At 48.0% G+C, this 26441-nt stretch overlaps 1 protein-coding gene across 7 annotated transcripts in view; it reads left to right on the forward strand.

The window, feature by feature from the left end:
• SCN5A (sodium voltage-gated channel alpha subunit 5) overlaps nucleotides 1-25671 on the forward strand; it is an 86333-nt gene extending 60662 nt beyond the window's left edge. For 4 of the 7 annotated variants that reach the window (XM_061195300.1, XM_061195304.1, XM_061195298.1 and 1 more), the window contains 8 exons: nucleotides 9805-9978; nucleotides 13717-13839; nucleotides 15675-15956; nucleotides 18085-18138; nucleotides 18728-18865; nucleotides 19531-19635; nucleotides 20797-21067; nucleotides 24431-25671. In XM_061195300.1, coding sequence (XP_061051283.1) covers nucleotides 9805-9978; nucleotides 13717-13839; nucleotides 15675-15956; nucleotides 18085-18138; nucleotides 18728-18865; nucleotides 19531-19635; nucleotides 20797-21067; nucleotides 24431-25671 — 2388 coding nt within the window. The remainder of the gene's footprint in view (nucleotides 1-9804; nucleotides 9979-13716; nucleotides 13840-15674; nucleotides 15957-18084; nucleotides 18139-18727; nucleotides 18866-19530; nucleotides 19636-20796; nucleotides 21068-24430) is intronic. The other 3 variants (XM_061195301.1, XM_061195302.1, XM_061195303.1) reach the window with 2 other exon arrangements.
• Nucleotides 25672-26441: the final 770 nt, after the last annotated feature.

Consider the following 26441-nt stretch of genomic DNA (forward strand, 5'->3'; position numbering starts at 1 on the left):
GGAAGGAAAAAAGGAAAAGGAAAAGGAAGGTCATTTATTTTCTAGCCTTGGAATAGGCAAGGGCTTTCTTTTTGCTCTTTTCTTTTCTTTTTTTTTCATATGTACCTCATTTTTAAATGTTTTGTAGTCTTTTAAATTTTTTATACATTTAAAAATGTTATTTATTTATTCATTCATTCGTTCATTCATTCATTTATTTTTGGCTGCACCGGGTCTTAGGTGTGGCACGCAGGATCTTTGTTGTGGCATGCGGGATCTTTAGTTGCGGCACGCGGACTTCTCAGTTGTGGCACATGGACTCTTAGTTGCAACATGCAGACTCTTAGTTGTGGTATGCATTCAGGATCTAGTTCCTGGACCAGGGATCCAACCCAGGCCCCCTGCATTGGGAGCACAGAGTCTTACCCACTGGACCACCAGGGAAGTCCCTATAGTCTTTTTTAAATTAAATTTTTATGCTATATTGGAGTATAGTTGATTTACAATGTTGTGTTCGTTTCAGATGTACAGCAAAGTGATTCAGTTATAAATATACGTGTATCCATTCTTTTTCAGATTCTTTTCCCATATAGGTTATTACAGAATATTGAGTAGAGTTCCCTGTGCTATACAATAGGCCCTTGTTGATTATCTATTTTATATATAGTAGTGTGTATATGTCAATCCCAAACGCCTAATTTATCCCTCCCCCCCCCCACAACCTTTCCCCTTTGGCAAGCATAAGTTTGTTTTTTCATGTCTGTGAGTCTGTTTCTATTTTGTAAATATGTTCATTTATATCATTTTTTTTAGATTCCACATATAAGTGATATCATATGATATTTGTCTTTCTCTGTCTGATTTCACTCACTATGATAATCTCCAGGTCCATCCATGTTGCTGCAATGGCATTATTTCATTCTTTTTTATGGCTGAGTAATATTCCATTGTATATATGTATCACATCTTCTTTATTCATTCCTCTGTCGATGGACATTTAGGTTACTTCCATGTGTTGGCTGTTGTAAATAGTGCTGCAATGAACACTGGGGTGCATGCATCTTTTTGAATTATGGTTTCCTCCAGATATATGCCCAGGAGTGGGATTGCTGGATCATATGGTAGTTCTATTTTTACTTTTTAAGGAACCTCCATACTGTTCTCCATAGTGGTTGTACCAATTTACATTCCCACCAACAGTGTAGGAGGGTTCCCTTTTCTCCACACCCTCTCCAGCACTTACTGTTCGTAGACTTTTTGATGATGGCCATTCTGACTGGTGTGAGGTGATACCTCATTGTAGTTTTGATTTGCATTTCCTAATAATTAGTAATGTTGAGCATCCTTTCATGTGCATTTTGCCATCTGTATGTCTTCTTTGGAAAAGTGTCTGTTTAGATCTTCTGCCCATTTTTGATTGGGGAGTTTATTTTTTTGATACTGAGCTGCATGAGCTGTTTGTGTATTTTAGAGATTAATCCATTATTGGTCACTTTGTTTGCAAATATTTTCTCCCATTTTGTGGATTGCCTTTTTCGTTTTGTTTATGGTTTCCTTTGCTGTGCAAAAGCTTTTGAGTATAATTAGGTCCCATTTGCTTGTGTTTGTTTTTATTTTCATTACTCTAGAAGGTGGATCCAGAAAGATATTGTTGCAATTTATGTCAAAGAGTGTTCTGCCTATGTTTTCTTCTAAGAGTTTATAGTATTTGACCTAACATTTAGGTCTTTAATCCACTTTGAGTTTATTTTTGTGTATGGTGTTTGTTAGAGAATGTTATAATTTCATCCGTTTACATGTAGCTGTCCAGTTTTCCCATCACCACTTATTGAAGAGACTGTCTTTTCTCCATTGTATAGTATTGCCTCCTTTGTCGTAGATTAATTGACTGCAGGTACGTGGGCTTATTTCTGGGCTTTCTATCCTGTTCCATTGATCTATATTTTTATTTTTGTGCCAGTACCATACTGCTTTGATTACTGTAGCTTTGTAGTATAGTCTGAAGTCAGGGAACCTGATTCCTCCAGCTCCGTTTTTCTTTCTCAAGATTGCTTTGGCTATTCAGTGTCTTTTGTGTTTCTATACAAATTTTTAAAAATTTTTTCTAGTTCTCCAATAAATAACATTGGTAATTTCATACGGATTGCATTAAATCTGTAGATTACCTTGGGTGGTATAGTCATTTTGACAATATTGAGTCTTCCAATCCAAGGACATGGTATATCTTTCCATCTGTTTGTGTCATCTTCGATTTCTTTCATCAGTGTCTTATAGTTTTTGGAGTACAGGTCTTTTGCCTCCTTAGGTAGGTTTATTCTTAGGTATTTTATTCTTTTTGAGATGATAGTAAATGGGATTGTTTCCTTAATTTCTCTTTCTGATCTTTCATTGTTAGTGTATAGAAATGCAACAGATTTCTGCATATTAATTTTATATCCTGCAACGTTACCAAATTCACTGATGAGCTCTAGTAGTTTTCTGGTAGCATTTTTAGGATTTTCTATGTATAGTATCATGTCATCTGCAAACAGTAACAGTTTTACTTCTCCTTTTCCACTTTGATTTCCTTCTATTTCTTTTTCTTCTCTGATTGCTGTATCTAGGACTTCCAAAACTATGTTGAATAAAAGTGGCAAGAGTGGACATCCTTGCCTTGTTCCTGATCTTAGAGGGAATGTTTTCAAAAAGCTTTTCACCACTGAGTATGATGTTAGCTGTGGGCTTGTCATATATGTACTTTATTATGTTGAGTAGGTTCCCTCTATGCCCATGTTCTGGAGAGTTTTTATCATAAATGGGTGTTGAATTTTGTCAAAAGCGTTTTCTGCATCTGTTGAGATGATCATATGGTTTTTATTCTTCAATTTGTTGATGTGGTGTATCACACTGATTGATTTGTGGATATTGAAAACTCCTTGCATCCCTGGGATAAATCCCACTTGATCATGGGGTATGATCCTTTTAATATATTGTTGGATTTGCTTTGCTAATATTTTGCTGAGGATTTTTGTATCTATGTTCATCAGTGATATTGGCCTGTAATTTTCTTTTTTTGTGGTATCTTCATATGTTTTGGGTATCAGGGTAATGGTGGCCTCATAGAATGAGTTTGGGAGTGTTTTATCCTCTGCAATTGTTTGAAATAGTCTCCGTAGGATAGGTGTTAATTCTTCTCTAAATGTTTGATAGAATTCACCTGTGAAGCCATCTGGTCCTGGACTTTTGTTTGTTGGAAGTTTTTAAATCACAGTTTCAATTTCATTACTTGTGATTGGTCTGTTCACATTTTCTATTTCTTCCTGGTTCAGTCTTGGAAGATTGTACCTTTCTAAGAATTTGTCCACTTTTTCCAGGTTGTCCATTTTATTGGCATATAGTTGCTTGTAGTAGTCACTTATGATCCTTTGTATTTCTGTGGTGTCCATTGTAACTTCTCTTTTTTTTTTCATTTCATTTCCAATTTTATTGATTTGAGTCCTCTCCCTTTTTTTCCCTTGATGAAACCTGGCTAAAGGTTTATCAATTGTGTTTATCTTTTCAAAGAACCAGCTTTTAGTTTCAATGATCTTTTCTACTGTTTTCTTTGTTTCTATTTTATTTCTGCTCTGATCTTTATGATTTCTTTCCTTCTACTAACTTTGGGTTTTGTTTGTTCTTCTCTAGTTGCTTTAGGTGTAAGATTAGGTTGTTTATTTGTGATTTTTCTTGTTTCCTGAGGGAAGATTGTATTGCTATAAACTTTCCTCTTAGAACTGCTTTTGCCATGTCCCATAGGTTTTGGATCATTGTGCTTTCATTTTCATTTGTCTCTAGGTATTTTTTGATGTCCTCCTTGATTTCTCCAGTGATCCATTGGTTGTTTAGTAGCATATTGTTTAGCCTCCACATGTTTGTGGTTTTTACAGTTTTTTTCTTGTAGTTGATTTCTAATCTCATAGCGTTTTGTTTGGAAAAGATGCTCGATATGATTCCAATTTTCTTAAATTTACTGAGACTCACTTTGTGGCCCAGCATATGGTCAGTCCTGGAGAATGTTCCATGTGCACTTGAGAAGAATGTGTATTCTGCTGCTTCTGGATGGAATGCTCTATAAATATCAGTTAAGTCTATCTGGTCTAATGTATCATTTAAGGCCTGTGTTTCCTTATTGATCTTCTGTCTGGATGATCCGTTCATTGATGAAAGTAGGGTGTTAAAGTCCCCCACTATTGTTGTGTTACTGTTGATTTTTCCTTTATGGCTGTTAGTATTTGCCTTATATATTGGGGTGCTCCTATTTTTTGTAAGTATATATTTTGGGTGCATATATACTTACAATTGTTATATCTTCTTCTTGGATTGATCCCTTGATCATTTTTTTGTGTCCTTCTTTGTCTCTTTTAACAGTCTTTATTTTAAAGTCTATTTTGTCTGATATGAGTATTGCTACTCCAGCTTTCTTTTGATTTCCCTTTGCATGGAATACCTTTTTCCATCCCCTCACTTTCAGTCTGTATGTGTCCCTAGATCTGAAATGGGTCTCTTGTAGACAGCATATATATGGGTCTTGTTTTTGTATCCATTCAGGCAGTCTGTGTCTTTTAGTTGGAGCGTTTAATCTTTTTACATTTAAGGTAATTATTAATATGTATGTTCTTATTGCCATTTTGTTCATTATTTTTGTTTTTTTTTTTTAGGTCTTTTTTCTTCCCTTCCTCTTTTGTTTTCTCCTCTTGTGATTTGATGACTATCTTTAGTGTTGTGTTTGGATTCCTTTTTCTTTTTCGTGTGTGTATCCATTGTAGATTTTTGGTTTGTGGTTACCATGAGGTTTTGATATAGCAGTCTGTATATATACAAGGTTGTTTTAAGTTGCTGGTCTCTTAATTTCAAATGCATTTCCAATATCCTGCATTTGTACTCTCCTCTTCTCACAATTGCTGGTTTTGATGTCATATTTGTGTGTGGATGATTTCTTACCTTTACTGCATGTTTGCTTTTACCAGTGAGCTTTCCCATTTTTAATTTTCTTGTTTCTAGTTGTGGCCTTTTCTTTTCCACCTAGAGAAGTTCCTTTAGCATTTGTTGTAAAGGTGGTTTGGTGGTGCTGAATTCTCTTAGCTTTTGTTTGTCTGTGAAGCTTTTGATTTTTCCATTGAATCTGAATGAGAGCCTTGCTAGGTAGAGTATTCTTGGTTGTAGGTTTTTCTCTTTCATCACTTTAAACATATCATGCCACTCCCTTCTGGCCTGCATAGTTTCTGCTGAAAAATCAGCTGATAACCTTATGGGGATTCCCTTGTTTGTTGTTTGTTGCTTTTCCCTTGTTGCTCTTATATTTTTTCTTTGTCTTTAATTTTTGTCTGTTTGATTAATATGTGTCTTGGAGTGTTCCTCCTTGAGTTTATCCTGTATGGGACTCTCTGTGCTTCCTGGACGTGGGTGACTGTTTCCTTCCCCATGTTAGGGAAGTTTTCAGCTGTTATCTCTTCAAATGTTTTCTCAGGCACTTTCTCTCTCTCTTCTCCTTCTGAGATCCTTGTAATGTTGGTATGTTTAATGTTGTCCTAGAGGTCTCTTAAACTGTCTTCATTTCTTTCCATTCTTTTTTCTTTATTCTCTTCCACAGCAGTGATTTCCACCATTCTGTCTTCCAGCTCACTTATTTGTTCTTCTGCCTCATTTATTCTTCAATTGATTCCTTCTAGTGTATTTTTCATTTCTGTTATTGTATTGTTCATCTCTTTTTTCTTTAAATCTTCTAGCTCTTTGTTGAACATTTCTTGTATCTTCTCAGTCTGTGCCTCCATTCTTTTTCCAAGATCTTGGATCATCTTTACTTTCATTACTCTGAGTTCTTTTTCAGGTATATTTCCTATATCCACTTCACTTATTTGTTCTTCTGGGGTTTTATCTTGTTCCTTCATCTGGAAGACATTTCTCTGCCATCTCATTTTGTCTGACTTTCTGTGTTTGTGGTCTCCATTGCTCAGGCTGCAGGATTGTAGCTCCTCTCACTTGCAGTGTTTGCCCCCTGGTGGGTGCAGTTGGTCCAGGGGCTTGTGCAAGCTTCCTGGTGGCAGGGACTGGTGCCTGCCCACTGGTGGGTGGAGCTGAGTCTTGTCCCTCTGGTGGGCAGGGATGTGTCAAGGGCAGCTGTTAGCTCAGGACATCTTTAGCCAGCCTGTCTGCTGATGGGTGGGGCTCTGTTCCCACCCCGTTGGTTGTTTGGCCTGAGGCGTCCCAGCACTGGAGCCTGCAGGATGCTGTGTTGGGCCAGGTCTCAGTGCCAAAATGTTGACCTTTGGGAGAGCTCATGCCGATGAACATTCCCTGGGGCCTCTGCCACCAGTGTCCTTGCCCCCACAGTGAACCACAGGCAACACTTGCCTCCTCAGGATACCCTCCAAGACCCACAGGTAGGTCTGGCCCAGGCTCCTATGGTGTCACTGCTTTGCCCTGGGTCCCAGTGCACATGAAACCTTGTGTGCACCCTCCAAGAGTGGAGTCTGTGTTTCCTCCAGTCCCGTGGAGCTCCTGTACTCAAGCCCCACTGGCCTTCAAAGCCAAATGCTCTGGGGACTCCTCCTCCCAATGCTAGACCCCAAGGCTGGGGGAACCTGATGTGGGATTCAGAACTCTTACTCCTGTGGGAGAACCTCTGCGATATAATTATTTTCCAGTTTGTATGTCATCCACCTGGCATGTATGGGATTTGATTGTATCGCAAAAGTGCCCCTCTTACCATCTCGTTGTGGCTTCTTCTTTGTCTTTGAATGTAGAGTATCTTTTTTGGTAGTTTCCCATCTTTTTTTGTCGATGGTTGTTCAGCAGTTAGTTGTAATTTTGGTGTTTTCATGAGAGGCGGTGAGCTCAAGTCCTTCTACTCCGCCATCTTGTTCAGGAAGTCTCTGGCAAGGACTTTCTTAACATGATGCCAAAGGTTTTACTAAATGAAAATCATAACAAATGATATAAATATATTAAATGATATAATAATAAGTGAAAGTAAAGTATAGAACTTCAGTACGGTAAACAAAAGTAAACAAGATTTAAAGGCACAGAACTAGGATAAAGTATATAAAACAAAGAGTTAATGTCCCCAAATAAACCAGACCATCAAGTGAAAAAATAGGTAAAAGACATGAACAGGCAATTTATAAAGAGAACACTGCAAATATCCAAGGAAATGATGTCAGTATCACTAGTAATAAGATAAATTAAAATGTAACAAATACAAATTTCATTCATTAGGCTGGGAAATGTGACAAAGGAGAAACTGCACCAGTGTGGGTGGTGGGGAAAGAGCCACCTTCATGCACTGTGGAAGGAGTCTCAAATTGGTGTCCCCTTTTGGAGGTCCGGTTCCTAATCTGTACCAAAAGTATAACTTTGACCTGGCACCTCAATTCTAGAAATTTATCCTCAAGATAATCAGACACTGTGTTCATTGCAATGTTGTTTCTACTAGGGATAAATTAGAAACAATGGCTAAATTAACAGTAGTATATGCAAATAATGAAATATTATGCAGCCTTTAAAAAGAATGATAGATCTTGTATGTATTCACATTACTTAGTAGGTAAATGTTCACAAAAGATTGTTTCATGGAAAAAGAAATTTCAAAGCAAAATATTTTAGCCTATTTATAAAATCGTGCACTCAAATATATACACACAAATAGTGAGGGTTGAAAGAATGTTCACCTAAATGTTAGCAGAGGTTACTTTAGTGTCATAAAATTGGAGATGCCTTTTATTCTCTTTTTTTTAATCAATATTTTTAATTGAAGTATAGTGATTTACAATGTTGTGTTAATTTCTGCTGTGCAGCAAAGTGATTCAGTTATACATATATATACATTCTTTTTTTTATATTCTTTTCCATCATGGTTTATCATAGGATATTGAATATAGTTCTCTGTGCTGTACAGTAGGACCTTGTTGTTTATCCATTCTGTATATAAAAGCCTACATCTGCTAACCCCAACCTCCTACTCCCTCCCTCTCCCAACCCATCCCCCCACCTTGGCAACCACCAGTCTGTTCTCTATGTCTGTGATTCTGCTTCTGTTTCATAGATAGGTTCATTTGTGTCATATTTCAGTTTCCACATAAAAGTGATATCATATATTTGTCTTTCTCTTTCTGACTTACTTCACTTGGTATGATAGTCTCTAGTTGCATCTATGTTGCTGCAAGTGGACTGATTTCATTCTTTTTTATGGCTGAGTAGTATTCCATTGTACATATGTACCACATCTTCTTTATCCATTCCTCTGTTGATGGACATTTAGGTTGTTTCCATGTCTTAGCTATTGTGAATAGTGCTGCTATGAACATAGGGGGGTGCATGTGTCTTTTTGAATTATAGTTTTGTCTGGATATACACCCAGGAGTGGGATTGTTGAATCATATGGTAATTCTATTTTTAGTTTTCTGAGGAACCTCTGTATTATTTTCCACAGTGGCTGCGCCAACTTACATTCCCACCAACAGTGTATGAGCATTCCCTTTTCTCCACACCCTCTCCAGCATTTGTTATTTGTGGACTTTTTAATGACGGCCATTCTGACCAGTGTGAGGTGGTACCTCATTGTAGTTTTGATGTGCATTTCTCTAATAATTAGCAGTGTTGAGCATCTTTTCATGTGCCTATTGGCCATCTGTATGTCTTCTTTAGAGAAATGTCTATTTAGGTCTTCTGCCCATTTTTTGATTGGGTTGTTTGGTTTTTTTGTTGTTGTTTATTCTCTTTTTTATAATTTCTGTATTATTTCATTTTTTATAGGAGGCATACATTTTTATAATCAGAAAAAAACAGGCCTACTTTCTGTCTTGAACAACTCCCAAAGTCCATTTTGGGGCCTGAATTATCCTGTTGTCATATCTACATGGACCAGATTAGCTATGTGGTCTGCTAATCTGACTGCTGACAGCACCGGCCCCCTGGATCACTGTAGCTCACAGAGGCCCTGCAGTCAGACAGGGAGGCCCAGAGCGACAGGTGGAGGCAGCTCCCTGGGGCCCTCAGTGACGCATTCAGTTGCCTAGACTGGGAGCCTCAGAGCACATTCTGGATAGGGGAAGGTAACTCAGGAGGGGCAGGTACAGATCAGAAGCCTGGAGTTAGAAGAGGGCAGCCGGGGCCATCTGAGTCTCTCTATTGGCTCGGGGATTTGGGTTGAGGCAGCAGTGAGGAGGTGGGGAAAGACTGACAACTTATAGCATTTTAGGAACGTTGACTCCCAGATGCTGAGGATTGCAGGAGGTTTGACTTCATCTAGTCCTGTGTTTCCTAATCTTCATATCTACAAACTGCCTTTACTATCATTTCTTTAAAATTTTGCCTTAGATGAACATTCACTGGTTTTTTGTTTGTTTAAATAAATTTATTTTAAAGGGCAACTTTGAATGATTGTTGTCATTGGAAACCAATATTGTTTCCTATGAAAAGTAGGTAATTGCCAAAGTAAATTGAGTAAAAACACAGTGGAGTAGAGGGGGTGGGGAAAGTGTATGCTGTTTCTAGCAGCAGGCCTTGAGCTGTTTTAGAGAGGTCTTAACAGTGTACTAGCACTGAACTGAGACTTGCTCTTTAAAGTGAAGGAAGAAGCATTCTCACTACACATTCTGCCTTGTTGTCCACACACCACATAACATCATTTCCTAACCCAGCAATGGTGCGCACGCGGCTCAGAGGACACACTCAGGAATCCCCTCCACGACATGGCTCCCCTCTGCCCCGCCCTCCTGGGCAACAGATACTGTCAGAGATGAAGGCTTGTGCGGGGTGGGACTGGCTGGGTCAGGATATCATGTCTACCTTGTCTACCCTGGTCTGCAGGCCTTCGAGGACATCTACCTGGAGGAGCGGAAGACCATCAAGGTCCTGCTGGAGTATGCCGACAAGATGTTCACCTACATCTTCGTGCTGGAGATGCTGCTCAAGTGGGTGGCCTATGGCTTCAAGAAGTACTTCACCAATGCCTGGTGCTGGCTCGATTTCCTCATTGTGGACGTAAGTGTGGCCCCTGAAGGGAAGAGAGGAGGGGGGCGCCCGTTGCCAGTGTGAGAAGGAGCTGAGGCCGAGGGACAGAAGGACAGAAGGACAGGGCAGCGGGAGTCAGCAGGACGACGTGGAGCATCTTGGCTGTGCCACGGGGTGGGCAAAGGGGCAGGAAGCCCGAGTCTGGGGTCACAGAGGGGAGACCTGGGCTCTGCCATCAGAACCCCCGACTGGGGACACAGGGAAACCTAGGCTTCTGGGAGAAACTACACTCACCACGGGGGATAGTGAAGTGCAGTTCTGGCAGTGGTGTGAGCCAGGGCAGGAGTGGGGTCCCGCCGTCTCAGGACGTCCAGAAGGGGGAGCGATGAGCCCGTATTGTGCAGCCTTCACCATGGCACCTTGTGAAGTGTCTGTCAGGCCCACTACACAGATGACCGGTTAAGAGCCTACATGTCCACACACAGAGGAGGTGTTGTACAGGAGATGGAGTGAGCCAAAGGCCAGAGGGCACGGGATTGGGGAAAGGGTGCTGGGCAGGCAGGAGATCCTCCTGGCTCAGGTAGAAGGTACCACCTGGGGAGGATGAGAGGGGGTGGAGTCACCTGTGAGAAGGAGGAAAGCATGAACGCTGGCTGAGGGGTTCCAGGTGGCTGCCCTGGGTGATCAGGCAGCTGGCAGGGCTTGCCTGACCTCCGGTGTGCCCAGGGGGCCTGGGGCAGGAGGTTGGCATGTCCCCTGAGCACCCAGTTGGCAGATGGAATGGGAGGCCCCTGCCCCACAGTTCCCCAGGCCCCGGGACACTGCTGGGTACCAAGCAGGGTGAGTGCAGGCTCTTGTGGGGCTCCTGAGCACAGTCAAGTGGGAGAGTAGCCACGGCGGGGTGAGAATTGAGACTCAGGATGCGGGGCAGCCTTGGATCTGTGCTCCCTAAGGGCAGAGGGAACATGGCGAAGGGCTCAGGCGAGGACTCATCATCTGGTTGTGGTGGGTCTCGCACAACAGGATGTGGGTCAGGATCTGCAGGCTGGGAAGAGCTTTCCAGAAGACACTCGTAGCTCTGCCCACCAGCAGGGGCTATCCTTCCTATAGTTATAGAAGAGTTTAGGCCTGTGCTTGGTCCCCACTTCGGGCCCAGAGGCTAAAGGGAGGCGCTCAGCTGCCAGTGGGCCTGGCCAGGGTCCAGGCCTGGGTGGGAGGACGAACTTGAATGGCTCTGTGGGCTAGAGTATGTGTGGAGACATAGATCCACATTGCTGGGCCTCCAGCCCAGGCCTCTTTCATCACCCCAAGTGGCTGATGCTAATGCTGGGGTGAGAGGTGCTGGGGTGGCAGAGACGGGGGGAGCTCAGGATGCGCTTACAGCCTGGAGCCCTCAGAGCCTCCCTGAGATGAGGGAGAGGACCCCTGAGGCCTCCTTGCCAAAGGGCCGGGGGAAGGCCTGGGATCCTGGCAGCTCTGCCCTGAGGCCCCCTCACCCAGCTGTTCCTGCAGCTTTTTGGGACTCCCCCAGGGCAGGCCAGATAGAGTTTGCAAAGACTTCTGGGGAAGCCCACCCACCTCCCACCACCTGCCGCCTTGGGGAATTCCGCTGAGGCCAGGCCTAAGGGCCTGGAATTTTCAAGATTGGAGAATTAGCCTGTGGAGAAGGAAACTGAGGCTCACAGCAGAGAAGGGCCTGGCCCAAGGTCAAGGAGAAGGAAGTGCGTGCTGGAATCCAGCTTTCCAGACACTGGCCATGCCCCCCTATCCCCACACTTCATGGAAATGGTGGACTTCAGGCCTCAAGGTCTGGAAAAGGATGTTTCCATGTTCAATTCATGCATTTTTTCGATACTATTGAGCATCTACTGTATGTGGGTGCTATTGTAGATGCTGGGGATCTTGGGGAACAAAACAGACAAAACCCCTGCCTGCACGCAGGAAGGTGACTGTGAACCAGAAACATAATACGTGAGCCAGCTTTATATCACGCTGGTGATGTATACACATGGAGAAAAGGAGGTAGAGAGGGAAGGGGGTTAGGAGGGCCAGGACTCAGGGAGAAAGGAAGATAGAGATTAGAACTTTAAACAGGCTGGCCAGAGTGGGCTCACTGTGGTGTCATTTGAAGGAAGTTGGGGTTAGCCAGGCAGATGTCTGCAGAACATTCCAAACAGAGGTTGGAACAGCAGTGCAAAGGTCCTATGGTAGGAGGGTGCCTGGGATACTTGAGGAACCGCAAGGGGGCCAGAGTGGCTGCAGCAGAGGGGTGGGGAAGGGAAGTGCAGGAGATGAGGCCAGACTGCATGGGGTAGAACGGATGCAGCCTTTGAAAACCATGGGCCTTTATTTAGAATGAAATGGGGAGGCGTTGAAGGGCTTTGGACAGAAGAGCGACATCATCTGACTCATGTTATGAAGGAATCACCCTGTCAGGGTGGTGGGGGAGGGGAGTGGAGGCAGGGAGAAGGTTGGGAGGTTGTGGAAGTGATCCAGGGGAGAGATGATGGCGGCCTGGCCAGGATGGTGGCAGTGGAAGCGGTGAGAAATATTTGGACTTCTGACATATTTTGAAGGCAGAGCCAACAGGAAATCCTGATGGGTTGGATGTAGGGTGTGAGAGACAGAGAGAAGGCAGGGATGATGCCAAGGCTTGTGGCCTGAGCAGCTGGAAGGATGGAGTTGCCATCAACTGAGATTGGGTGGAGCAGGCAGGGCGAGCTTTGGAAGCAACAGACAAGGCTGGCCTGCTGGGAACTAGGCGGCGAGACTGGCCAGACCTGGCTGCCCTCAGCAGCAAGTCCCTGAGAGATGCGCCTCATCCTCTCCCGAGTGGGGGCAGCACAGAAGTCCATGCTGGGTGTCTTCCTATTCCAAGCCCCTCTGCCCAGCCTTCTCCCAACCTGCTGCTTCCAAGCCTGGGAGGAGGGTGCGGGAGTCAGGGCCCTGCCTGCGGCCCCTCGCCACCGTCAGGCTGCCCTCAGAGCTAGGGTGGTGGTAATGGTGATTGCCGGCGAGGTCAGGCAGGAGGCCACTTCTAACCTGTGATCACCGGCCAGCAGTGACATAAGAAGGGATTGGATGCCCCTGGAACTTTAGAAGGATAAAATCCGCTGGGTGGAAATGCCCCGGTGAGGGCGGGACAGAGAAAGCAGAGAGCAGAGAACAATCCTCAGGGGCTCCATCTGAGCTTCCCTTCTTTGAAGACGGCAGAATGTTGTGAGGTCCAGCTTTGGGGAGATGCCCCAGGATTGTCTGTCTGCTCATACTCAACTCAGGACAGTCCTTCTTCCCCAGAGAGTCTACTTTGGGGCAGGGAAAGGGCAGGCCCAAGAATCTGACTTGAAGGAAAGCACATGGGACCTAAAGCCCAGGCTTTGTGGCCCTGCTCCTCCACACTAGCGGGTGGCTTTGGAACTCAGTTTTCTCATCTGTAGCATTGGGAGGTGCATTCCAAGTCCTGGGGTGAGTGCGGCTATTACAGACGTGTGTGTGTGTGTGTGTGTGTGTGTGTGAAGTGCACACAGCAGGCCCTCGGTGAAGGTCTGAAAGCTGGGACATGCTTGGGCTCGCCCCCAGCCTCTTGGGCCACAGGAAGGCTGGCCCAACGCAGGACAGCCTGTGAAGACGATCCAGCTGGGAATCAGAAAGACTGGACACAGGAAGGCCTGCTGGCTCTCTCACACCCAGCCTGTTTTTGGTGGGCCAGGAGCCCTGCCACTGTCTCGAGCTGTCCCCGTGGCTCCACTCCCACCCTGCCTCCCACAGGTCTCGCTGATCAGCCTGGTGGCCAACGCGCTGGGCTTTGCTGAGATGGGCCCCATCAAGTCACTGCGGACCTTGCGTGCGCTCCGACCCCTGCGAGCCCTGTCACGATTTGAGGGCATGAGGGTAAGAGGGGTGGCTCTTCCCACAGGGGCAGTGGGAGGTGGCTCCATGAAGGGGACCTGCAGGCCCACTTGCTGTCCAGGCGGCTCTGACCCGGTGGGAGCATGTGCAGGATCTCCAGGAAGCACGGCTGAGCTTGGTGGCACTCGGAGATGGAGAGCTGTGAGAACCTCCCCCCAGGCCTGCCACCCCCAGCCCTGTGAGCTCCACGAGGGCCAGAGAGCCCTGGATAATGGAGAGGAAGTGAGGCCTGGGGCACAGGTGTCTCAGCTGCAGCCAGCCCCACCGGCCCAGGGCCCCTTCGGCTTCTGCCCTCCAGCGGGGCCTCGTGTCTGTGTGTGCCCCGGCTCCATTTGTCCGTCCCTGTCCCCTGCCTTGTGGCCATCACAGGCTGCCTTCCCTCTGTCTGTGATAGGCAGTAGGGCAGTGCTAGGGAGGATGAAGGAAGCAAGGAAGGAGCCAGCTGTATTCTCACCATCAGAGAGCAGTTTGTATTTGCTTAGTAAACTCTTTGGCACTATTTTCTAAGTGCAGAGCCCTCTGCATTTTTTTCAAGTTACCAAATTTTACCAAAGAATGTGCACATATAAGGCATATTGAAAAGCCCACTAAGAAAAAACATTATCCATTTTATATAGCAAGAAAACAAACCCATGTGTTTGTGTGTGGGGTTTTTTTTGTTTCTTGTTTTTACAAAATGTGCACAGTTCTATTGTGACTTTAGCAGACACGTCTGTGTGTCTCTCACTGACCCAGCAGGCACCATTACACAGCCCCAATTTGGTTGATGGTTTTGAACTTTGCTCACACCCCCAATCCATGGAGAAACAAACTGCTTATTTCTGGTGGGAAGCCATTCACAAGTGAATAATCCGACCTAAGTTAAATGTCTCTTTGGGAGCAAGGACATTTTGTTCTGGGACAAGGGGACATGGGGGAGATACTAGTTGCCAGGAATGCTTCTGCTGTGGCTGCTGACCACAGAGCCAGAGAAGGGCAAACGGGAGAGTTGGTTTCCCACCCTGTTCCCAGGTTCATCATGCCTGCTGGGGGACCACGGACCGACCCCCTCCTTTGTGTGTGTCAGCATTACCATATCCACCGCCCAGCCCCACACCAGCTCCGCTCCTAGTCTGTGTGGCAAACATGTTCCTGGCTCACAGACAGCTGAGAACTAGGTCCCTCACTGGAGTGGAGTCCCCAGTTATTTTTGCCAAGGATACTTCTCCTGGGTGCTGTGAGTTTAAATGAAGAGCATGGGGCCATGGCCCCATGGGGTAAGAGAGCCCCTCCCTGGGGAGGGCTGAGGCACAGGGAGCGCGCACACCACCCGCCCTGCCAGCCCTGCTCCCACCGCAGCATGAGAGGGCTGTCAGAGCACCCTCCAGACGTGCCACCCGGAGGTCCCCTGGGCACACTTTACAGGAGAACACCTATCCATCCTGGTAGCAGCAACCCCAAAGGAAACCAGAAGCTTAGCTCAGAGAGTGTATCTTCAGAGGCCCTTTCTCATCAGACTTGTGGCATACTCATCCAGCAGAGACCCTGCTGAAAATTAAGTTTGAAGGTCATGGATTCCGGGCAGAGCCAAGAAGGGAAAGGCAGATGTTCTGAGCTGTGTCAGACTTTAGGGTGCGAAGCAAAAGGCGTGTGTGTTCTCTCTCACTCCCCTCACTGCCCGCCAGAGCTTCCAGCCATGGGTTCCCCTTCGTTGGGCACAGGAACTGTTCCCCACCCATAGGGACCTATACCCAGGAGGTTCAGTAGGTTGGGGGTCTTGAAAAGGGTGTGTGTTCTGGGCACCCCCAGGAACTAAGCCTCTTCTCTGCCCACTTGAGGTTGTGGTCAATGCCCTGGTGGGTGCCATCCCATCCATTATGAACGTCCTCCTCGTCTGCCTCATCTTCTGGCTCATCTTCAGCATCATGGGCGTGAACCTCTTCGCGGGGAAGTTTGGGAGATGCATCAACCAGACTGAGGGAGACCTGCCCTTGAACTACACCATCGTGAACAACAAGAGCGACTGTGTGTCTTTCAACGTGACTGGCGAATTGTACTGGACCAAGGTGAAAGTCAACTTTGACAACGTGGGGGCCGGGTACCTGGCCCTTCTGCAGGTGGTAAGTCCTGTGGTTGGGGGGAGGACCTTCCTTCCTCCTGCTGGCTGTACAGCAACAGGCACCTTCCCCTGTGCTGTGGGCAGGAGAGGGACAGCGGGGCCACTCTGGATCCTCACGATAGGATCATGTTGCCCAAAGGAGGCTTAGGATTCTCCAGGGAATTCTTGGCTGCTTGGGAAGGCCCCAGATTTTCCATTCTAAGGAAAATGCTACATTCTCCAAGTATGGCATGGGGCTTCAGCACTACGGCAGAAGCAGCTCCCCAGACAGCAGTCAGTTTGGCAGTACAATGGCACAGATTGCAAGTGAACGACCATAGACACCCAGGGACTGAACTATTAGCAAAATTGTGACTCTGGCCACCCCTCTGTTATAAAAGGTAGTGATACCTCCTGCGTTGTTAAAAGAATATATTTCCTTTCATCTCTAATGTGCAAGATGTGTGATGTTTAAACACGCATGGCCTTCCCCAGTCTTTCCAAAGTTTCCATTGATTTGTGAGGACAGTGGCTTCAGTGATTATAATGCACAGCATACAAATAACCTTGACAACAGAAATCAATCTGAACCATAACATGTAAAGCTGCAGCTTGTTCTTCTTGCTGTCCCAACCAAAAGCCCAGACACCTGTCTCTAGTCCCCAGAACAGAGGGAAGCTTGGCATATCCCCTCACACCTCCACCCACCTCTTAAATCACAGGGATAGCTTTCTCCAACGACTCCCCTGAAATACATCGTGGGGAACAGGATTAGAGCCAAACCCAGAGTGCCTTCCATCCCTGTGACTGTCCCTCCTGAACGTCAGAACTTGGAAGGAAAGCCCCCTTTCTGTTGCAGACAGAACCGCACAGTGGCTGGGAAGAATTCGGTCACGGGCATCTTGTAACCTTGGGTGGTCCCCAGCAGGTCCCACAGCATCTCCAGGCCTCTCTGTACAGGTGAGGGCCCCGTGGCACAGGGAGCTGAAGCAGTTGCCTTCTCTGCGGCCGCCTTGGTTTCCCTCTGCCCTGCCTGACTCATAAAAACTCTCAGACATGGAAAGTCTGTGCAGACCAGCTTATACCCTGAAAGTAGGCTCAGGACACGATCGGATTTTGCCAAGCACACAAGTGAGATCCGCTAGGCAATTGGTCTCACCACCAAGCATGTCCCTCAGGCTCTTTCTGAATCATCATAGCATCCTAGACTTGGGCAGTCCATGCAGCCAGTGCCAGGACCTTGTCCTATTCGGCCTCCTCTTTCCTGCCTTGTGTGCCATGCCAGCGCCGGCATGTATGGACTCACAAGAGCCAATTGCTACATTTTCCAATATTTTGCAAGCCATTATTAAAAATTAGATTTTATAAACTTATAATTAACTCAATGATATTGAAACGAAATCAGAACTCACCATTACCACTTATTATCATTTATGCTGTTGAGGTTATTCACACCTATTATATCCATACAGTGGAAATATTACAATGCTGTGCTCCTGTGCATCTCTTCCCGACTCTGTGGTCAGTAATGACATGTTGGCAACTTAAGGATGGCAATGATGGGAGTATTTACGCAGAGAAGTTGGCAAGCACAACAATCAGGGCTTTTATTTTTCTTCTGGAAAGCCATTTGTTAGCCATTTGCCAACACACCACTAGCAAAAGACCCCCTTAAGTATGAGGGAAGGTTGGGATTCTTCAGGGACTTCCTTTGAAAAGCTATGAAGCAGAAGCCATAAGGCTCATGACAAAGGGGACCAGATCAGCACTGGAGTCCACCTTAAGTAAGAACTGAGAGCCCAAGAGCCACTTCTCTCTCCCTGATACCTGCTGTGTGCTTCTGTGTCATTGTAGAATCTGAAATGGATGTGGATCTGAAGGGCAGTCTCTTGGCCAACATCAAGAAGTTTATTCCCCCACTGTATGACCTTCTTGGGGTGTCTGCTTGGCTGGCTTCCCCTCCTCCTCAGCCCTGAACAAGAAGGCCTTTCCCTGACCACCCAGCCAGTTGGATACTGCTGAAAGGGTGGGATGGACTGCTTGCTTCTTGTAGGAGGTTTTTCCTGGCCTCATCTGTCCAGACAGGAGCCCTAAGTAGCTCCATAGATGCAGAATTAAATGATTTCCTTACTCTTGTTTCTTCCTTCCAGGCAACATTTAAAGGCTGGATGGACATCATGTATGCAGCTGTGGACTCCAGGGGGGTAGGTTGTCACACTGGCCTCTCTGCCTGAGTCAGGCACCCGAGGTTCCCAGCTGCTTGGCCACCAGGGAATCAGGGTCTGCATCCCATAAGGGCCAGGTCTCTTGTGTCAACCCAGAGTTGAGCCTCTCTGGAATGCCCAGGCCTGGCCCTGGGGCAAGGTTGTGTGGTCTCCGAAGGAGTCCCCAGATTTACAAATATCTTTCAAATTAAATTCACTGTAATTTAGTTGAATCAAAGTCTTACCCCAGGGGGATGGGGTGGAACCAACAGAGACATAAATCAAGTTTCTCCTTTGTCCTTGTGCTCCACCCCCATCACACTGACAGTTGCAGGCTGAGAGATGCCCCCATATACTCAAACCTCCCAGTGGCCCAGAGGAAGGAGCCATGCAGGGACACTGTGCCAGCCCTGAGCCCAGCATGCCTGCCCTCCTCACCTGCCACCACCCACTCTCCTCAACTCCATCCCCACCCACCCATCACACACACTCAGACATACACCCCGTGTGGTGACCTTCCTCTGACACACCCAGCCAGCCCACCCTCATTCCCGCCTGTCTGACCTCCCATCTGGTTTCTCCCCTCTAGTATGAAGAGCAGCCCCAGTGGGAATACAACCTCTACATGTACATCTACTTCGTTATTTTCATCATCTTCGGGTCTTTCTTCACCCTGAACCTTTTCATCGGTGTCATCATTGACAACTTCAACCAACAGAAGAAAAAGATATGTAGAGCGCAGGTTCCCCAGACTGCAGGGCAAGGCTGGATGCCAGGGACTTAGGAGCCTTTCCGGCTCTTGGCCCCATTTTTCCTTCCTGTTGGGGATGGTCCTCTTCTTGCTCCTGTTGGGATAGGGTGGGAGAAGGGTGTGTCCATGATTGACCTGCTTAGGGCTGTAAGCCTGTAACAAGGGGCCCCACGCCTGCTGTAGTCTGAGAGATGAGGCTCCTAAGAGAACCTGGGGTGAGGGTTGTATCTATTTACCTGGTCCGTGATCAGGGACAATGGCGGGGGTGGAGCTGCACAGAGGCCGGTGTCTTCCGGGAGCTCCATCAGAGGGGCCATGATTGGGTGGCAGGCAAACCAAGTGGGCAGAGAGGACTTCCAAGGTGGTTGAGCTGGGCAGGGGAGAGGATGGGAGTAGGGACTGGATTTTCAAGTCACAAAGTCAGAGAGAGCTGAAGGAGAATGGGGACAGGGACCCAGGAGAAGCAGGTCCGGGGGTGGGGGGAATCTCTGGTGCAGGATAGAGGCACACTTTTCTCCCCTGGGAGAGGAAATGCGGAGGAGTGCAATCCTGGCACCCTCATCAAGGAGGCAAGATCCCTGTGCCCTCCATGCTGGGGCTCTGAGAACCCCAAAATGAAGCTGGTACCTGTCTCTCTGCACTTAGGGGGCCAGGACATCTTCATGACAGAGGAGCAGAAGAAGTACTACAACGCCATGAAAAAGCTGGGCTCCAAGAAGCCCCAGAAGCCCATCCCACGGCCCCTGGTGAGTCAGGCTCTCGATTTGGTGGGAGTGGGGAGGATCAGCCGAGGGGACCCTGGGAAGCGCCACAAGACCAGCTATCAGGGCCTCTTCACAGTCTTTTGGCCCAGCCCGGGGCCCTCAGCCTGTCCAGGAAAGGAGGGACCTATAACCACGCACAGGGGCCTCAGTCTCATGGAGATAGAGGGGAAGGCATGAGACAGCTATGGCAGCCCAGGGGACACTCCCCTCCCACAGGAACCTCTCAGTGAGCCCCCTTCTCCCCTGTAGGGCTGCAGGCTTTCCCCAGGGAGCGCAGGGCAGCCTGCCCCCACCCCCGTGCATAACCTCATCCTTGCAACTCCCTGAGCAGTAGAGTTCCCTGGTAGGTGGGGCCCAGAGGGGTGCTGGGTTCTCTGCTAGGCTGACTCCCTTGGCCCAAAAAAGTGTGTGTGTGTGTGTGTGTGTGTGTGTGTATTGGAGCAGGATGGGGGCAGTACTGAGGTTAATTAGGTGACTGGTACCTAAATCACTAGCTTGTAAGTGGCAGCCCCAGTTTTTGCATCTAATTCATCCATTTCATCTGATACTTTCCTGTTCTCCATGTTCAGTTCTAGGTTAGTTGTGTGTGTGTGCGTGCGTGCATGTGTTTTCACTTATTTATAATCGTCTCTCTTCCCCAAAATAATCTTACAATTAAAGACACATATAAATACAGTCAGTAGAATCCACTGGACCGCCAGGGAAGTCCCAAGTAGAATAAATAAAATAAATTCCATAAAAAGAGTGGAGAAAATTTGTTAACCTGAGGACTGAGACAATTACTAGGACTGAACTTTAAATCTGACCTTGAGCCTTCAGACAGTGGGAACAAAAAGGGAAGCATGATGAACGACATGCTGAGGAAACTCGGGGTAAGAGAGGTCCCTTTCTGAAGAGCCATCAGAGATGGTCTCAGGGAAGAGAGAGCCTAGGGCTGGGCCTGGAAGCCCAGGGAGCTTTCAGCAGGAGAGCCAGGCTGGCCAGCATCCTGACTTCTTCCTCTTTCTGTGACTGTCTGGGGGCGTTGGCCTCCCCCCAGAAGGTGAAGTAGGAGGGTAGGTGGCTTGGGCTGAGAGGCAGCAATGGGGGCGTGCTAGCCTGTCTGAGGCCCCTGCTGAGCCTGTCCTTTGCCCCTCCTTTCAGAACAAGTACCAAGGCTTCATATTCGACATTGTGACCAAGCAGGCCTTCGATGTCACCATCATGTTTCTCATCTGCTTGAACATGGTGACCATGATGGTGGAGACAGATGACCAGAGGCCTGAGAAGGTCAACATCTTGACCAAGATCAACCTGCTCTTCGTAGCCATCTTCACAGGCGAATGTATCGTCAAGATGGCTGCCCTGCGCCACTATTACTTCACCAACAGCTGGAACATCTTTGACTTCGTGGTTGTCATCCTCTCCATCGTGGGTGGGTATGCAAGTCGGCTGGGCAGAAAAGCCCTCCCCAGGCCAGGCCTTTCCCTCTCCTCCAGCCCTGGATCTGTACTTAATAACAAGTACACCAGGCTCCTGCATTCTTTTCTCTCTACATCCCTTGCCTCTCCCCCCATCTCATACACACACACACACTCACACACACATCTGGGAGGGCCCAATCAGGCCAAGGGGCCAACCTGGTAGAGGACCCAGCACCCCCTCCTGGCCCCACCCTCCCTGGAACCCTGGAACACAGCTCTCTGTTTGGAGAGCTTCAAGGATGAGTCTGGGAAAGGGAATGGGACCTGTGGGGGCTTTCCTGCCTTCCCAAGGGAAGCCTGCCCCTTAGGCTGAAGGAGGAAAAGGTTCCAGAGTCGGGAGGCAGGTGGCCCTCTAAAGTAGAAGTTATCCCTGGAGATGGAAAATTCTGGAGTCTAGCCACCCAGGTATGTGCCAGGCTCCTTCAGACATCACCTGCCTCATGTAGTCTACCTTATAAAGTCAGCACTGAGGCAGGGAAATCATACAACTAGGGAGAAGCAGAGACAGGATTCATACACAGTCTACTCTGTCTGCTATAACAAAATACCAGACTGGGTAACTTATAAACAACAGAAATTTACTTCTCACAGTTCTGGATGCTGGAAGTCCAAGATTAAGGCACCAGCATAATCATGTTTTCTGGTGAGGGTCCTTTTCCTGGTTCATAACCTGCACCTTCTTGTCATGTCCTTACAAAGTGGAAGGGGCTAGGGAGCTCCATGAGCCTCTTTTATAAGGGCACTAATCCCATTTATGTGGGCTCCACCTTCATGACTTAAGCAGCTCCCAAGGTCCCACGTTCTAATACCATCATCTTTGAGAGTTGGGATTTCAACTTATGAATTTAGGGGGAGACAGAAACATTCAGACCATAGCACATGCCCATATCTGTTTAACCTCAGAGCCCAAGTTCTTTTTTTAATAACAATTTTATTGAGATATAATCTACATAACATAAAATCCACCCTTTCAAGTGTACACTTCAGTACTTTTTAGTATATTCACATAGCTGTGCAACCATCATCACACTCTAATTTTAGAATATTTTCCTCATCCCCAAAAGAGACTCTGTACCCATTTAGCGATCAGTCCCCATTTCCCCTCTCCGCAGCCCCTTGGCAACCACTAATCTAAAATTTTGAGGGACTGCCAAACTGTTTTCCAAAGTGGCTGCACCATTTTACATTCCCATCCTCAATGTATGAGGGTTCCAATTACTCCCCATCCTTACCAACACTTGTTATTTTCTTTATTTTTTAATTATAGCCACGCTAGTGGGTATGAAGTGATATCTTATTGAGGTTTTGGTTTGCATTTCCTTGATGACTAATGATGATGAACATCTTTTTATGTGTTTATTGGTCATTTTCCTTGGTATATCTTGGTATATAATAAGAGAAATGTCTTGGAGGAATGTCTTCAAATCCTTTGCTTAATTTTTTAATTGACTTATTTATGTTTCTATTGAGTTGTAAGAATTCTTTATATATTCTGGAGGCCAGTGCCTTATCAGATATATGATTTGCAAATATTTTCTCCCATTCTGTAGGTTGTCTTTTCACTTTCTTGGTTGTTGTCTCTTGAAGCACAAAGCTTTTATTTTTAAGTCCAATTTATCAATATTTTTTTTCTTTTGTCACTTGTGTTCAGGGCCCAGTCTTTTTTTTTTTTTTTTTAAAGTTAGAAGCATTGTATTCTTTTTTTTTTTTTAATTTATTTATTTATGGCTGTGTTGGGTCTTCGTTTCTGTGCGAGGGCTTTCTCTAGTTGCGGCAAGCGGGGGCCACTCTTCATCGCGGTGTGCGGGCCTCTCACTATCGCGGCCTCTCTTGTTGCAGAGCACAGGCTCCAGATGCGCAGGCTCAGTAGTTGTGGCTCACGGGCCCAGTTGCTCCGCGGCATGTGGGATCTTCCCAGACCAGGGCTCGAACCCGTGTCCCCTGCATTGGCAGGCAGATTCTCAACCACTGCGCCACCAGGGAAGCCCCAGGGCTCAGTCTTGACCCTGCCTCCACAGACCTCTGCCTTGGGGTGACTGGCTTTCATCTTTCTGCCATGTTCAGACCCTGCCTTCAGTGACTCAGAGGCAAAAGCAGGGGCTTCTATGGCTGCAGTCATGGGCAGATGGTTAGAAGCTGGAAGTTAGGTCAGGAAATGCTCCGAGAGGTCCCAGGCAGGGGTGAGGGCGAGATTGTGCCTGGTGGGACTGGAGAGAAGCTTTAGAGAATGCGGGTGTCAGGAGCAGGAACAGAGCCCTTGAGGCACAGTCTCAGAGATTCCAGGAGGTGCAGTCTGTACTCAGGAACACCTACTGATCCCAGCGCTTGTGTACCAGAGAGGCACAGTTAACAGGTCGACTTGGAGCCAGAGTGTCTGAGTCAAATCGCAGCTTCTCACTGACTAGGTGGTAACTTGGATAAGTTTCCTCTTCCGGAAAATGAGGATGATGGTATCAGCTTACCTCCTAGGGTAAGCCCTTTCTTCTGTTGGAAGGGCTAAATGGATGGGTATGAATTGCTCAGCCCAGTGCCCTATTGACAGTGAACACTGGACACATGTCAGCCGGTGACATTATTATCATATGAGGAGTCTGGAAAGGTCACTTGGGCCAATACAAGGCAAGTGTATTCCACTCTTTCTCCTATAACTTACATCCCTGCTCCTTGAAACTCCAAATCCAGAGTAGTCAGTAGAGATGGGTGGGCAGGCCTGGCAGCTAGCAGAGTTGGGAGGGTCATAGGAAGCACCTCAGAGAGGCTGAGATGCGACAGGTGAGGCGCGGGGAGTGGGCCGACTGCCTGGCCAGTGCCTCTTGTATTTCAGTGTGCACACAAACCACCTGGGCTTCTTAAAACGCAGTGGGTCTGGGGCGGAGCTGAGATTCTGCATTTCTGATAAGTGCCCAGGAGATCAGGCTTCTGGTCCTTGGACCACACTTTGAGTAGCAAGGAGCTAAAAGTTCCCGAGTTCTGGTCGAAGGTGGGCCACCAAGATGCTGAGAAAGATGCTCAGAACCCAAGATCTGGATGATGGGCCTGGTACGGCTCTGCAGGTATTCTCAGGAGACTAAGGAACGGAGGGCTAAGAAGGCACTTTGCAAAAGATGCAGGTACTGTGGGTCCTCCTTTTCTGGACCATAGATGCAGCAATGGAGACTCAAAGAGGTGGGTGGAGGCAGGGTCCTTGCAGGCCCCAGGTGACCCAGGCCTCCACTCCCTGGCTCCTTGCTGTACAGAGACCCCTCCCAGCGATGCTGGGCTGGAGGGAGGACAACAATGCCACCGGTGGCCACAGTCTGCATTGTTTCCCACAGGCACCGTGCTCTCAGACATCATCCAGAAGTACTTCTTCTCCCCAACGCTCTTCCGAGTCATCCGCCTGGCCCGGATCGGCCGCATCCTCAGGCTGATCCGCGGGGCCAAGGGCATCCGCACGCTGCTCTTCGCGCTCATGATGTCCCTGCCCGCCCTCTTCAACATTGGGCTGCTGCTCTTCCTGGTCATGTTCATCTACTCCATCTTCGGCATGGCCAACTTCGCCTACGTCAAGTGGGAGGCTGGCATTGATGACATGTTCAACTTCCAGACCTTCGCCAACAGCATGCTGTGCCTCTTCCAGATCACCACATCGGCAGGCTGGGACGGGCTCCTCAGCCCCATCCTCAACACGGGGCCTCCCTACTGCGACCCCAACCTGCCCAATAGCAACGGCTCCCGGGGGAACTGCGGGAGCCCCGCCGTGGGCATCCTCTTCTTCACCACCTACATCATCATCTCCTTCCTCATCGTGGTCAACATGTACATCGCCATCATCCTGGAGAACTTCAGTGTGGCCACGGAGGAGAGCACGGAGCCCCTGAGCGAGGACGACTTCGACATGTTCTATGAGATCTGGGAGAAGTTCGACCCGGAGGCCACCCAGTTCATTGAGTATTCGGCCCTGTCCGACTTTGCTGACGCACTGTCTGAGCCGCTCCGAATCGCCAAGCCCAACCAGATAAGCCTCATCAATATGGACCTGCCCATGGTGAGCGGGGACCGTATCCACTGCATGGACATCCTCTTTGCCTTCACCAAGAGGGTCCTGGGCGAGTCTGGGGAGATGGACGCCCTGAAGATCCAAATGGAGGAGAAGTTCATGGCGGCCAACCCGTCCAAGATCTCGTACGAGCCCATCACCACCACACTCCGGCGCAAGCATGAGGAGGTGTCGGCCTCGATCATCCAGCGGGCCTTCCGCAGGCACCTGCTGCAGCGCTCCATGAAGCACGCCTCCTTCCTCTTCCGCCAGCAGGCGGGCGGCAGCGGCCTCTCCGAAGAGGATGCCCCCGAGCAGGAGGGCCTCATCGCCTACATGATGAACGAGAACTTCTCCCAGCGCCTTGTCCCGCCCTCCAGCTCCTCCATCTCCTCCACGTCCTTCCCACCCTCCTACGACAGCGTCACCAGGGCCACCAGCGATAACCCCCAGGCGCGGGCATCTGACTACAGCCCCAGCGAGGATCTTGCGGACATCCCCCCGTCCCCAGACAGGGACCGTGAATCTGTCGTGTGAGCGCGCCCCGGTGGGCCAGTGCACAGCATCATGGCAAACCCGAATGCAGCCCCAGACCAGCAGCCGTTGGGCCATCTGTCCTTGCTTTGGGCTTCAGGAGTGAGAGATGAGCCTCGGCCCCATGGACCGACAAGGCAGAGTCCTGTGCACCATGCTGATGGCTGGAAGCATTTGGCTAAGCCAGCCGTTCGGAGTGGCCTGTCCCTAGAGGCCCCAAGTGTACCAGTCCTGGCGGAAGGGTCTGGTCAGGCAACACCCCGGGGCTCTGACAAGCAACTCCATCCCAGCTGCTGAGACAAAATACAAAACTGAGACTGTATGTATTGTGAACGGGCTTTCATAAATTTATTATATTTGATATTTTTTTACTTGAACAAAGAACTAACTTTTTTTCATGGACGGATCGGCAGCAATTCCCGCCACCTCTTCTTAACTCTGAACAAGAGTGTCTGTGGAGCTGCTGGGACTCTGTTGTCAAAGCAAAAGTGAAATCCAGTGTGGGTCCCACAGGCCTTCACTGCCCAGGGGTTGGGCTAAGGTGCCAAGAGGGCTGAACCCCTTCCCCTTCATGCGTGTGCACACTCTCATACACACAGAGGCCAGACACAGGCCACGTGTGGCCTGGGCTCCCCGAGGTGAGCACCAGGCAGCCTCTTCTGCCCTAGCCTAAGGGAGACAGGCCTTTCCTCCCGGCCCCCATGGGTGGGATTCTTGTCAGCCGGGGCTCATCCTGGCCTTCCATTGTCCCCAAGGTTCCATTTTCCCCTTGT

The sequence above is a fragment of the Eubalaena glacialis genome, chromosome 7 (assembly GCF_028564815.1).
Source record: "Eubalaena glacialis isolate mEubGla1 chromosome 7, mEubGla1.1.hap2.+ XY, whole genome shotgun sequence".
Classification (NCBI taxonomy): Eukaryota; Metazoa; Chordata; class Mammalia; order Artiodactyla; family Balaenidae; genus Eubalaena; species Eubalaena glacialis.